Genomic DNA, 13862 nt, shown 5'->3' on the forward strand with positions numbered 1-13862 from the left:
CTTAACGTGTCGAACGACCTTTCTTCGATCTAAGCGGAAGCCCATGACGTTCAAGAGTAGATTTCTTACCCACTGACTCCTTAAACGCAAGGTAGGATGACACAGCTTGGACGTCGCACAAGTTTACATAATAACTCTCATTTCCCTCGTTTACTAAGCTACTATGCCTTACCTTCATTCTTTACTAGGCCTCAACGCCTGACAACCTAGGGAGGGGAACACTTCAAACATAAGTCAAAGACTTACTGAGTGATGGGGTTAGGAAAACTTTTTTAGGAAATACAATAGATTCAACAACAACAATAACAACAATTATAACGATAACAACATCAATACTAAGCTTCATAAACACAAGCTTTTATTGCATCAAACGCAGCCACGATAATTACAACGATTCCACGCGGTTCAAGCCATCAGAGCATTTACTCAGCATCATCAAGACTTGGGATTCCTCCAGACCTAGGATTCACACTCACCAGAGTCTCACGATTTACTTGGAATTTTCACCCGTGTCTCATAATAGTCAATCTCATTTCAGACCTGGGATTCGTTTTCACCAGCATCTCATTGTCTGGACCTAAGATTCACTTTTACCAGCATTTCGCGATAGACTTGGAATTCACTTTCACCAATGTCTTCACATATCATTTCTCGATGAGATCTAGAATTCACTTTAATCAGCATCTAGCACTTCAAGAACACAACTCATACTCGCTCAAACCTGAGATTCACTTTCACCAGTGTTTACCCGCCTAAATCTAGGATTCACACTCATCAGTGTCTCACATTAAACTTAAAATTTTCCACCAGCTTCTTGCAATAAATCATTCACCATTACTCATCACAACACCTACATCACATGAGAGGCATTAGCTACATCACATGAGAGGCATTAGCTCAACATATCACTTCCAACACATAACACATATATGATACAACAAGCATCAACGAAAGGAATACAAAAGAATGATATTTATACAACATTCATAAGATACTTGCATTTTCGTCAAGATCATAAATTACAATTCTTTATGGGTTGAACAATATACAATCATTTAGAAGGATATAAAATCATTTACAACAAACATTTGTTTTATAAGGATCACTCACAACAACACTTAGCCTTAACCCTTTCTCTCTTTGGCTTCTGGCTTCCTCTTCTTGCCTTGTGGTTTCCTTCAACCGGCTTTTCAAGATCTACTCTTAACAACTCAATAGAACATTTAGAAAATGTTCTTCCCTTTTTCGTTCAGCCTTTGGTTCTATTTATAGTGACCTTTCACATCCAATGGTCACTTTCTTGCTTCATACACGTGTCACCTTGCCATTTTCTCACGATATGCAATCAATCCAAACTCAACACGTTAGCCAAACATCAGTTACAAATAGACACTTTTCTTGAAACTCTAATCTTATCTCCTTGGAGAGATAAACTTCTTTAAATTGTCTGACTCTCTACTCATGAAGCATCAAACTCTTACTCTTTTTCAAAGGGTCGTCTAGTTACTTCAACCGAACATCCATCTCATAGCCACACTCTTAGGTGTAGGTATTTTTCCACATTACTACTCCAATCACCTAGTCCTTAGCGTTAAATGCAACTTCTTCTTTGCCAACAACCCCAATGTGTTACCTAATTCCACACGATGGCTCTTAGACTCAAATACTTCTTTTCGCATCACTATTTCTCCAATTGCACCCTTCTTTGTAGAATGTTTCTCTCTACACTTGGTCAAAACATCTGATTTTAATGGAGTTCTTCCTCAACAGGACACCCTTTTGGAATCAGGGTCTCACATACCCATGGTAGATTTTTCCAACATTAGTTGTAATGTGAATAAGCTACTAGCTTGGTGTGTTGTTAACCTCATCTTCAGCCGGAAATCTCACTCACCAATTCAAGATTAAATTACAATTTTTGTTATGAAAATAGTTTTTCATATGGTTTGTCTATATAATGCCCAAGATGAATAAGATTAATACTTAAAGAACATTGTGCATTTTGTTGAGATTTTGCAAGTGTTTATAACTATCTCTCACTCTACATTTCCATTAAATTGATCACTAATTTGATCCCACAATCATGTTTTAAGTTTAGAGAATAATGGAGGAGATATTGGTGGTGGCCCTTGGTGAATTCTTGAATAATAACATCAGTTCATGATGAATTTGAGCTATAAAGATATGAAATCTCTTAAGCCATGGTTTTTGTGAGTTTTCAAACCATTTTTAATCCTTCATTGAAGTGCTCCAAATTGCACATCAGAGTTCACATAAAATAGAAAACAATCTCCACCCAATCAACCTCTGAAAACTTAAACCCTAACTTTAGCCATGAAAACCTACTCTCATGTATGAGACTAAACCCTCAAATACGAGGGGAAATGCACACTAGCTTTTTGATTCAGGTACAACTAATTTTCAATAGTAAATATTATTGAACATGCATATTTATAAGTAACTTCATCTCCAAGTTTTTTTTCTATATATATATTTTCTTCACATTTATCAACAAACTAACTCAATCTTCCAAACACAAAATCACTAACTTCAAATGTCCCATAAAATTTGAAATATTTTTTCTTAAAAAAATTATTTATTACAATCTGCATGTAGAAAATTATTCTAAACTATTTGTTAATAATAAAATTAGTTCTACGATTAAAATAAACTTTTGATACCTCAAATCTCACAGTAACAATGCACTTTGAAACAAGTCTATAACCACTCACACTTAATTTAAATCTATTTGATAAGTACTTCGTTTTAGATTTTAGATCTTTTAAAATTAAGTATTTCCTTTCCTCTCTTTACCATAGTTTGTGTAAACTTAAGTTAAAAAATTATAATCCTAGTCAAATTACAAATACCAAAACAAATTTTTAAGTATTAGTCTTGGTGGTTTTTAAGTTTCAACTTGGTTTTAAAAAATATGGACAAAAATAGACATCAAAGCAAGATATTTGGGATAGAAAAAGTGTTTATAGGTTTAATTTTTAAAATAAAAAACCAAAAATAGAATTGTTACCAAACAAAGCCTTAATGCTCCATCTCACTTTAGACAAATTTTAAAAGAAAATTGGATCATATGACAAAAATATTTATAAAAAGAAAAACAACTCATGACATATTTTTTTTGCATATTTCGATTATAACAAATATGACAAGTAACTAGTGATATTTAGGTAGCCATAAGACTGTTACCAAACGACTATTAGAGAGTTATTGACTTCTAAATTTGCTACTTTTGCAATTTTAAAAATGTAGTAACATGTGTTCTATTATCATAAATTTTTTTACTACTTTTGCGGGCGTTCCAACTTTAAATGTTAAAAAGTGATTTCAAATTAGAAGGCAGGTGATATTAACTATTTCATAATCCCACTACAAAAAAATCTCTCAAACATACCCTTTGAACTATTGTACACAACAATTTAATCCTTATTAAACAATTTAATTCTCAACAAATGCAACTCAATAAACAGATTAACCAAATATTGAATAAAGTATACAACTCAATAAACAGATTAACCAAATATTGAATAAAGTATACCAGACTAAATCATTACAGTAAATATATATAATTGATTAAAAAAAATTAGATCAAATTGTCAAAAAATAACATTATAACTACAGATACTAAATCATTATAATGTGAACTTAAACTTACAAAATTCACAGTTATGAAAGTTAATATTTGAAGACTGAGTTTTCTTCTTGGGTTTGGGTGGCAGTCATACAATAACGTGAAGTTGGCTAAAAGATATGGTTTCATTTTCATGTGAAAAGGCCCAATTCGAGCAGCTAAATATTACAAAGAATCAATCAACGTGGATATGATTTGAAGAGTAAAAAAGAAAAAAAAAAGAGATAAAATAAGATTGAAGTTCCTTATAAACCAGTGTTCAGTTCCCACAAATAATAAGAATTGAAACTAGAAATCCCTAAACTAACTAAAGAAATAGAAAGTAAAAAACAAAAAGAAAAGGCTAATTAAATAAATGGGAAGAAAAATATACATGACCTGACCTGGATGGACTCCCAAAACTTGCACAAAATGGCATGAAAATCCAGACTAGTCTATGACTCAACTAAGTACATACACATCATTTCATAATCTAAATTACAACACACCCAGATCACTCTGGATTCTCAAAAAATGTACACCCCTATCTCCTACTAAACAAACCTATTCCGCTAATGTGTTTCGTGTAAGAAAATACTCCAGCCAAACCCCCCAGGCACAACAAAAGTGGACCATTGACCATGTGAAAGAAGAGAGCTGTAGGGACTTGCATTTGGAACCAGATTGGAGAACTGCACCACCATTGCATCGCTGTCTGGATGACGACCGATATGTAACAAAGCTTGTTCATATGAATGATCGTTGGATGTCTGGTCATTTAGAATCCAACCCATTTCACCCATCTGAAAACTCGACCAACCCTGAATGGAAGCTCGTAGTCTTTGGTAACAGCAGGCTCCCTCCTGGCAGTCTCAGGATCAGACCACACATATACACCGCGTTCCTGTCGACTGCCCGGCACAGTGTTATCAAGGATGATGGCGACCAGGAATGCGATCACCATGTGTAATGAGAATAATGTGTTGAGAACAAAATTCAGCTGCAAAACAAAAAATAGAGAATCAGACGAACAATAAATTAAAACTACGATGTTAATTATTCATTCAGCACAATCCATTTGCAACCAAAACATGAAGAGTTGTTCAAAAAGGGAAATGCACATGTATGAACTCAAGGATTGAAGTTGTTGGTTAGGACATCATTCTAAAAATTATAGCCAAGCTAATGAAGTAAAAGTTGGAACTTACACATGAAGCTGTAAGAAATGATCTAGATGATTAATTTCCACAGCCTAATCAAAAGTTGGAGTTTCGTGATGGAGAAAGAAACAGTATAACCCAATATTGGCACCAAAAAAGTAAATGTTTCTACTGTTTTCATTAACTTTAAGAGACTAAGGTATTAGCAGAGAGGGAGAGAGAGAGAGAGAGAGAGAGAGACATACCCCTCCAGATTTACTGTTGAAAGGTCCATGGGAAGCCACAATATATGGCTGAAAATAACTTGGCACTGACATGTTGGAGCCTGGGGAGATACCGTACTGTTGAAAGTAGGCTGGTACCGAGAGAGAGAAAAATAATGATAATCCAACAATGATAATGTTCCGAGAGCTTCCTGCTTCACTATATCGAAGATTTGACAAGCCTAGTGCCGTAAGCATTGCCCACATAAAGCAAAGAAGAGCAGCAACCATAACATCGGGAATGGAAGCAATAAGGCCCCCAACTTTACCTGGAAAGACCGATATATTATCATGGAAAATAAACTGAAAAAAAAAACAAACACAGGCCAAAGATATCTTTCGATGCCATTCTTCAAGTTTCAAGAAACACTTAAGAATGACTGACAAATGTCCCCCTATTCTATCTCTATAAACGGGCAAGACCATGAAGAATTCTGGACGATCACTAGACCATGGGATTGTCCAAGATTGGGACTGCACATTATTCTTCAACATTCCCACTACTATGCATGTGGTCGTATTTAATCAAAATTGATATCATAACTCTTCCACTCAGTTATAATTACAATTACAGCAGGAAAGTTGCTTCATCAATTAAAGGTAAAAATGTCATAATGATTAAATTATCATTACTAAAACTAATCATCAATTTCCTTTGTAGCCAAAGTTTTTTATTTTCTTTTTACTTATTTATTTTTCTTCTGAGGGTACTTTAGCCGAAGTAGGCATCATCACTATCTTGCTCTCGGAAAAAAAAAACGAAAAATAAGATTATTTAATTGGCAGCCATCTCCCGTTCCTGGTCCTTACGTCTGTGATCCATTGCTTAAAGAATGAAGTAAACCTGTATCGATGATAAGATGAAGGCCCAGATTTTCAAGGGGAGCTGCCAGATGCCTACCTTAAGTCAGATTCTAAATATTCAAAAATACCTAGCCTCCCTCACTACCTGCCTCCATTTCTAACTACACTCTAAACAGACTAGCAAATTAACCCCATCAATGTCCGGATCCTACAAACCAACCTATAAACTAACAAATTCTCTTGGTGTGAACACTTAATGCCTGTTTGGATTAACTTTCTATTTAAAGACTTAGAAAGTTCGTCCATCATTAATCTCCTAATGTTCCTCTCAGTGGTCACAGTGACACAAGCCCTCCGAACCAAATTCTTGTTTTTTTTCAAGAAACCAAAAACGATTTGTTATGAAAAGGAAAAGGAACATAGCGACCAGGGGTAGAGCCAACCCCATCCCAAAAACTAAACGAATGAATGTGTCAAGCCAGAACTTTCCAACTCTTTGAGAACTTTTATCAATATCTATCTTTAACAGATTTTGCCATCTCTAGTAAATAATTTTGGTTGTAGATAAGAGTTAATAGGACCTATATTCTACTACCAAATAGAGTAGATAAAAGTGATATAACACACAAAAGGAACAACAGGCACAACAATTTGATCAAGATCCCTCAATCAGATTCATACAAAGGTTGACGATTGGTCCACTACAATCCTAAATTTGAAGGAAAGAAAGAACTCTAAGCACGTAATAAATGACTCTGCAAGAAGCCCATAGCGTTTTTAACATCTTAATAAAACAGGATCCTAAATTCATGGTCAATTCTAATTAAAAAGAAAAAAAAAAAGAAAGCATAAATGCAAGCACCCAATATGGGTTTACTCACCAACAAGAGATAACACTATCAAAATGCATGCACCCAGTTCAACTGCTCTGCGGCTTCCCATTTTTGTAACAGCTATAGTGTGAACATTTTCAGTGAGCGTTGTAGACCCAGTTCCTGTACCCCATAGACCAGCCAGAATGCTAGAAAGACCTTCCAATCCGATTCCTCGACTAAGAATACCAGGTGATGGGGGTCTGGATGCGACCAATAATGAAGATGCATGATACGAACCAACCTGAGTAGTTTAGGTATAAATTAGAGTTGTTAACTGGATACTAAATGATGTTAGCAATGATAAAAAAAGTTGAACTGAAGTATATATATATTAACAGGGTTAATGAATACATTTTATGTAAAAATGTAAAGCATATGTTCTAAGTAACATAAATAACAAAATAAGAACAATAATGATTTCCCACAAAAGAAGTTCTACAACCAGGATGTCAGGCACTGTTCATAATAACTTGATAGTTAATCAAAACTTGGGGAGGAAAAACTAAAGTAAAAAATAACAAAACTATCATTGTCCTCGACTAATAAACACTTTTTATTAAATCCATTAATTACATTTTGGTCAGACTTATTACCTAGCTTAGTTCTTTTTTCCAATGCCCTTTTTTACTCTCTTTTAATTAATGTAAATTGGAGAGTTCCTTTAACTTCCCTTTCTTTGTAGGAAGTGAGAATTTTGACTTTCCTACGCACTATGTGTGCATACATATAGATGTGTGTGTGCATATATGTATGTATACATGTGTGATACATATATGGGCATACTATGCGTGCATACATATATCCATGTGTATGTGTATGTGTATGTATACACGTCTGTACACATGGATATATGTATGCTCACAGTGTGCGCATCTATGTATGTATACATCTGCGTGTGTCATGCATGTATAAATATGTGTTTGTGCATGTATGTATAGATATGCTTGTGCATGTATGTACATTGATCAATTCATCCAGAGAGAGAAAAAACAAAAACAAGTTATATTAATCAAATGAAGCGATAAAATCTCAACTATGCTCACAAAACAATGCCAAAATAATAATAAAAGAAGTTTTTCCTGCCATAAGTCTACGACATCTACGATCACAAAGATTCGGACAATTGACCACCAAAATTTACTACAAAAAAACAGCTGAAAACATTGTACCTACGATGTTATCCTTCACTCTTAAATTATCAAAGATATGAGAGGATACAAAGGAATATGCATCTTTTAAATTCTGTGACAGGAATTAATCTTGGGAATGGGGGCACGGGTAGTCACAGTTCTTCACAGGTTGGACTTTTAGACCAGGAATTTTTCTTGAGCTAGTTTTTTCTTTCCCCTTATTTTCAGTTAGATTAGCCTCACTGTTAAAGAAGCATTGCTGAGCTAAATCTTTTAAGCTTTCATTGTTTTTGGCATTACTTTCCGACCATCAACGAGACCATTATGTTTAAGGGTAGCAGGGTTGTGTTCAGTTGTGAGAGCAATGGCGCTATTGGTGCAGGGCCAAATTTACCAGGGCCTATTTAGGAAAAGAAGAAGGTAATCAAAGAGGATCTTTAGACTCTTTATGAAGTTCCATGAGAAAGAAATCATAGATCTGATTCCAAATGAGATTTACACCTGTTAGAATATCAAAAAGAAAAATTTACCAGGTATAAGTTCTAGGACTTAGGCACCTCTCATTTATATCAATCTTTTGCAATCGAGTAATGTTATGAACCTCTTGATGGACATGAGGCCTAAGATTTCTATATATATATATGAAAAGCCAACTTTCATTGAAACTAAGTCCATAAATGGGAGTCTAAGTAAAGAATATGCCTTCATGATCCAATCTAGAAGAATGAGATATAGGGAGTAACTAACCCAAAAAAGCGTAATTGACACCCAAAGAAAAAAGTTCTAGAGTCTAACTAGGGACCAACGTCAAAAGGACCCTTCTCAATTCCTCTAAAGTTTCTAGTGTCCCCCTAGCCCACATCCAAGTACCCCACCCACAACATAGCACATAGCACATAGCACAAACCCTGGCTAGCTACAAAAACCTTCTTTTCTCATGAAACAGTAAATGGACAAAGAACCCTTCAATCATCCCCTTGCAATCTTGAAGTATAAATAACTGAAAACCAAGCATATAAAAGTCTTCCTCCGCCCTCTAACAAAGAATGCAACAAAACAACCCAACTAAAGTGACCATCTTTTATCTTAAGCCAAGAAAAAGTATTAACTCTATCGTGGACTACTTGCCAAACAAAGAACATTACTTTCTTTGGAACTTTTACCTTCCACAAATGAAGAAAAATTGGATTCACTAAAGGGAGAATAGGGTCCAACAAATGCCAAAAATATGAACGGTAAGAGAAGCCCCTGATGAGGTCAAGAGAGAGACCAAATGCAAATATTCTTCCTCCAAAACTTGAACGCCAACTTTCTCATGAAAAAGAGGGCCACAGCATCAGTCATTTACCTATTAGAGAAAGACCTACGTAGCCCAATCGAAAGAGAGGGAGATGTCCTCGAAAAATCCAAGATATTTGTCACAATAGTTGGCTTTTAGATCATTGGTAACCTCTCTTCACTACAACCCCACTCCAAAGTAATACTTTTATGAAATCAATTTTGTCTTCGAGTAACGTCATTCCTTCATCATCTCATAGTTTCCATTTTAGGAGATCTCTATTAGAACATGATACCTGGGACTTATCCACATTAACTATCCAATTACACAATGTTTGTCTTGTTAGTGATATATAATTAAATTTGCCTTCAACCACCGGCTTAAGCTTTTGAGTGACTTAGCGGTTTAATATGTCTTTCCCTAACTCCGGCTAGTAACTATTTTACCCGGAGACCTCTATCAATGGGGCTCTTTGTAGCTTTTTTCTTCTTTGCCTTGTGGTGTACGATTTTTTCTCCATGCCAATTTTTCTTCCTTTTCTGGCATGGCATTCAAGCTGGTTTGTGCAGTTTCTGATTGATGCTTCACTGGTTTGAGGGGCTTCTCACTGAAGTTCCAGCTTTTCTTTGAAAGCTCTGTAAGAGCTTTTCTGCTTTAACTTCTAGTTTAGCAGTTATTGTTTTTAGTTGGCTGTTCTTCAGTTTCTGATTGAAGCTTCACTGGTTTGAAGAGCTTCCCACTGAGGTTCCAGCTTTTCTTTGATAGCTCTTTTCTGCTTTATCTTCTAGTTTGGCAGTTATTGTTTTTAGTTGCATGTTCTTTGGTTCCCTTATTTTGTTTGGTTTGTTTAGTTTCTTTTCAGCTCTTTCTTTTTTTCCCTTTCGGTATTATATTTTTCTTTTCTTCCCATTCAGAAGTTTGTGTCTTTGAAGTTTTTCCTTCCTTTTCATAAATCATATATAAAAAGTTCGCCTCTTGTTCAAGAAAATAAATAATGTAAGTATGCATATTGTTTGCATAAACATCTGCATAAGCATATCTAACCAAAAAGAAATGCGTTGCTAAAAAAACTATCAATAATAGATAAAGATCAAAAGAAGAAGACAAGAAACAAGAGAGTAGAGACTACTAACCGAATCCACAGATGAGATGACAGATACAACACACATAATAATTGCTGTTTTCCAGTGGAAGACAGGAGTGCCCCACTGTAAGGGATACGGAAATCTAAACCATGGTGAAGATTTTAGTGCCTGAGAAGTATCAACTCGACAATGCTTCATTCTTGAAACATGTTTTCTGCAGTGGTCGGATATAATATTTGAGGCAGGAACATTTGTATCACAACCTTTGTAACTATAAACTCCAGCTTCAGTCAGCAAAAAAGCCAAAGCCCACGTGATAACAATGCCAAGTGGAACCTGGCAATGAAATAAGATCGTGATTCATGATCAATCCCGTTGTTAAAAGACAATCTTAAAGAAGATCATCAGGAAACTAGCAGTTCCAAAAGTCAAAATGTCAAAATTGCAACTCCTCACTTACTGCATATATTAGAAAAATCCGATGGCCAAGAATAGATATCTTCCGGAGATACTGTGGAATTCATGGAAATAGTGTTAGTAATTTATTTGTAATTACTGAAAACAGTGACACGACAACTAATATTGCATAACGTTTGTCACTATTTTTCATTGAGACAGTAAAATATAGCTCAAAGGAGAAAAAATGTAGATTAACGTACTAAAGAAAATATAATAACCAACAGTATCTGCACGACACCAATCTCAAGACAGGCACCAACTAGTGGAAAACCATAACTATAAAATGAAAGTCCAACAGCAGCAATGGTTGGGGCCACAACTACAGGATGGATCAGCCTGAAAAAATGAATCAGTTACTTACTGATGTAATGTGCGAACAGAAAGTTGTTTGAAGTCAACAACATTATACCTCAAAAGCAGTGACATCAGTCCACTATACCCAAGTATTGCTTGAAAAGCTGAAGCTATGATAATTGCACCTTGTAGCTCCTTCATTATATGCTTAAAATTCTGCAAACATTAACAAAAATAATAAAAATATGGCACCGCTCTAATACAATTAAATATACTAGAAAAGCTCTTAAAATTAGGGATTCTTGAATTTAGGGCAAGTAAAGATAAAACATATTGGGAGTGACTAGAGAAAAATTATACTGCATCATTTGGTTTGCTTAATGAATAAGATGTCACATTCATGGCCAATAAAAATAAGTCTAGTAGGAAGCTATGACTTTCAGTTTCTTTGTCCATAATTAAGATACCGAACCAAAATTTTGTTCCTTCAAACAACATATCACCTCTAATAGCATGACATATAAAATAAATAAAAGTGAAGGACAGAAAGTAGACTGAAGTTATGACCAATGATACTCTGATACATACTAGACTAAAGTTCAGAACGGGAGGGAAGGGAGCAATGCTAGTGACAATGAAGTGGTGAGAGAACTAGTAAAATGTACATTTATGTAGCTATCAACCACCAGTAAAGGCCTTCACCTAAGTATATACATCAAGTCCTATGAAGCAAAATAAATGAACTGAATGCAAAGGAAAAGAAAAACTCGTCCTTTTGACAGACAGAAGCATGACACAAAATGCAGGAGTTGCTCATTTCCGTAATCCATGCAGCAAAAAACGAAAAAACGAAAACAACTGAGCAAAAGAGAAGCATACGTTCCCATTAAGTCCTTGAAACTCCGGTGAATTGATAATTGCCAATGCTGGAGCCAGGAAAACAAATGATGGACCTTGTATCAACGGTAACCTTGAGCCAAAAGACGTATGCAAAAGGGTAGTGACGCCCGAAACAAAGAGCACCGTCGATACTACATTTGAAGTATCCTCCTACAAACCACTAACTCCAATCAGATCAAGGAATTTGCACAAATTCCACACAAAAAAAAGTCTAAAAAGGAGAAGCAAAAAAGAGAAGTTTCAAACAATTAACTTTAATCTACTTACATAAGTGCCACCCATGGCAGGAACAATAACAAGCGGAATAAGAACCAAGGAACCCAACATCGAAATATAATGCTGGAACCCATATAGACCGATCGGGACTGAAATTTAGAGCACCAACAAACAAAAAGAAATCAGCCATAACCCCCCATTGCAAAACTTAACAACTACAAACCCTACAGTAGAACGAACAAAGAGAGTGTTCTTATCTGCATAAAAAAGTGCAAACTCACCAAGACCAGGCGTATCTCTAAGTTCATACTTCATGTGCGAGTGTCTAGCAACAAATCCATCATCATCCCCAGCCTGAGGCAGAACATCCACCACATCCTCGTTTCTAACCGGGCGCCGGGGTTGGTTGGCCGGCTCCGTAGCCGGAGGCGGAGGAAGCGCCTGTCCATTCTGAGCAGGTCCAGAACCCTTGGGTAAGCCATCAGAATCCCTCCTCCTCTTCACTGTCTGATCTTTCTCCTTGTCCAAAGGCGGGTGAGACGCCTTCACACTCTCCTGCTCTCCATTAACAGCAGAGGTCCCTCGGAGACGGCCAGCTTCAAGATCAGTGGGGGCATCTGGGTCCTTAGGCCTGGAAGGAAGAGCGAGGTGCGCGGAATCAGTGGCATTGGTCTCGCCGGAGAACTTGGGACGGAAGCCGGTGCGTTTGGCCCAAGAAGCAGGTGGCATTGAGGATGGGTCAGGAGCAGGTGGCCAAGGGCCGGGACGGGGGCGGGATTTGGGGTCGGAAGTAGACATTGGAGAGAGGGAAGGTGGAATGTTAGTAAGACATAGGTTGAAATGGAGGCAGATCGGAAATGGAAAAATGGGCTTTAGAGAGTGTGGAGAGGAGAAGAAATGGAGGTGTGCGTGAGTTGAGAGCTTCGTCAGTGGGTGGTGTTGTAGAGAGAGAGTGTGTGTGTGTGTGAGTGAGTGAAGAGTACAGAGAGAGAGAGAAGAAGAAGAAGAAGAAGAAGAAGAAGAAGAAGAGAGAATGAGTGGGAGAGAGTGAAGGAAACGCCAAAGACAGACAACTCAGGAAGCGGTGGAGAAGCTCAAACCGCGTTTCTTTTTTTCTTATTTTTCATTTTCTAATTTTCAAATCTCATTTTGAGTGCTCATCTTCTTTATTTATTTATTTAAATATTTTCGATTTTCAAATTATTTGGTTTTGTTCATACAATTAAGTTAGTAAATTTGTGTTTAAAGTATATATTGTTATTTAAAAATTATAAAAGAAAAAATAAGTAGTGTTTATTCCATATGACAAATAGAGATATAAGAGAATATTGAATGTCTTAATAAAAATATAAAATAAATTAAAAGATAAATGGTTAATTCGTTTGAGTTATTTTTTCACATTTATCATCGCTTAACTACTTTTTGGTATATTTTTATTTTGCATGATATATTTCTATTTTGTGAAACATTGTAATTTGATAAAAATAAAAATAAAAAGCCTATTGATTTAAAATTTATTTAATTTGATTAAAACTTTTTCCAAGTCAAACCAAAAAAAAGGTTAGTAGCTTTTATAATTGAATCTAGATTTTGAGGGTCTTTTTCAAAGCTATGGTGTATCTCCTCCTCCAGTTTGAATTTGATTTATTAATCGTTTTATAATACTTCTGTCTTTATTCATTCCATTTGTGATTTTGATCTCTCTACAATTATTAAAAAAAAAATTAGTCATCCCAAAAGTAATTGTATCACTTGTGACTAATAACACTAAA

The 13862-nt window shown here is 35.7% G+C and overlaps 1 protein-coding gene across 1 annotated transcript; it reads right to left on the reverse strand.

The window, feature by feature from the left end:
• Positions 1 to 3856: 3856 nt before the first annotated feature.
• LOC101222389 (nucleobase-ascorbate transporter 12) lies at positions 3857 to 13197 on the reverse strand. Its single transcript, XM_004139421.3, has 10 exons — positions 12372 to 13197; positions 12142 to 12239; positions 11854 to 12024; positions 11090 to 11190; positions 10881 to 11016; positions 10682 to 10732; positions 10270 to 10557; positions 6734 to 6968; positions 5031 to 5317; positions 3857 to 4625 (listed from the first exon to the last, which is right to left on the reverse strand). Exons 1-10 carry the CDS (start codon positions 12886 to 12888, stop codon positions 4404 to 4406), a joined length of 2106 nt encoding a protein of 701 aa, XP_004139469.1. The 5' UTR covers positions 12889 to 13197; the 3' UTR covers positions 3857 to 4403.
• Positions 13198 to 13862: the final 665 nt, after the last annotated feature.

Source organism: Cucumis sativus, chromosome 1 (genome assembly GCF_000004075.3).
Source record: "Cucumis sativus cultivar 9930 chromosome 1, Cucumber_9930_V3, whole genome shotgun sequence".
NCBI lineage: Eukaryota > Viridiplantae > Streptophyta > Magnoliopsida > Cucurbitales > Cucurbitaceae > Cucumis > Cucumis sativus.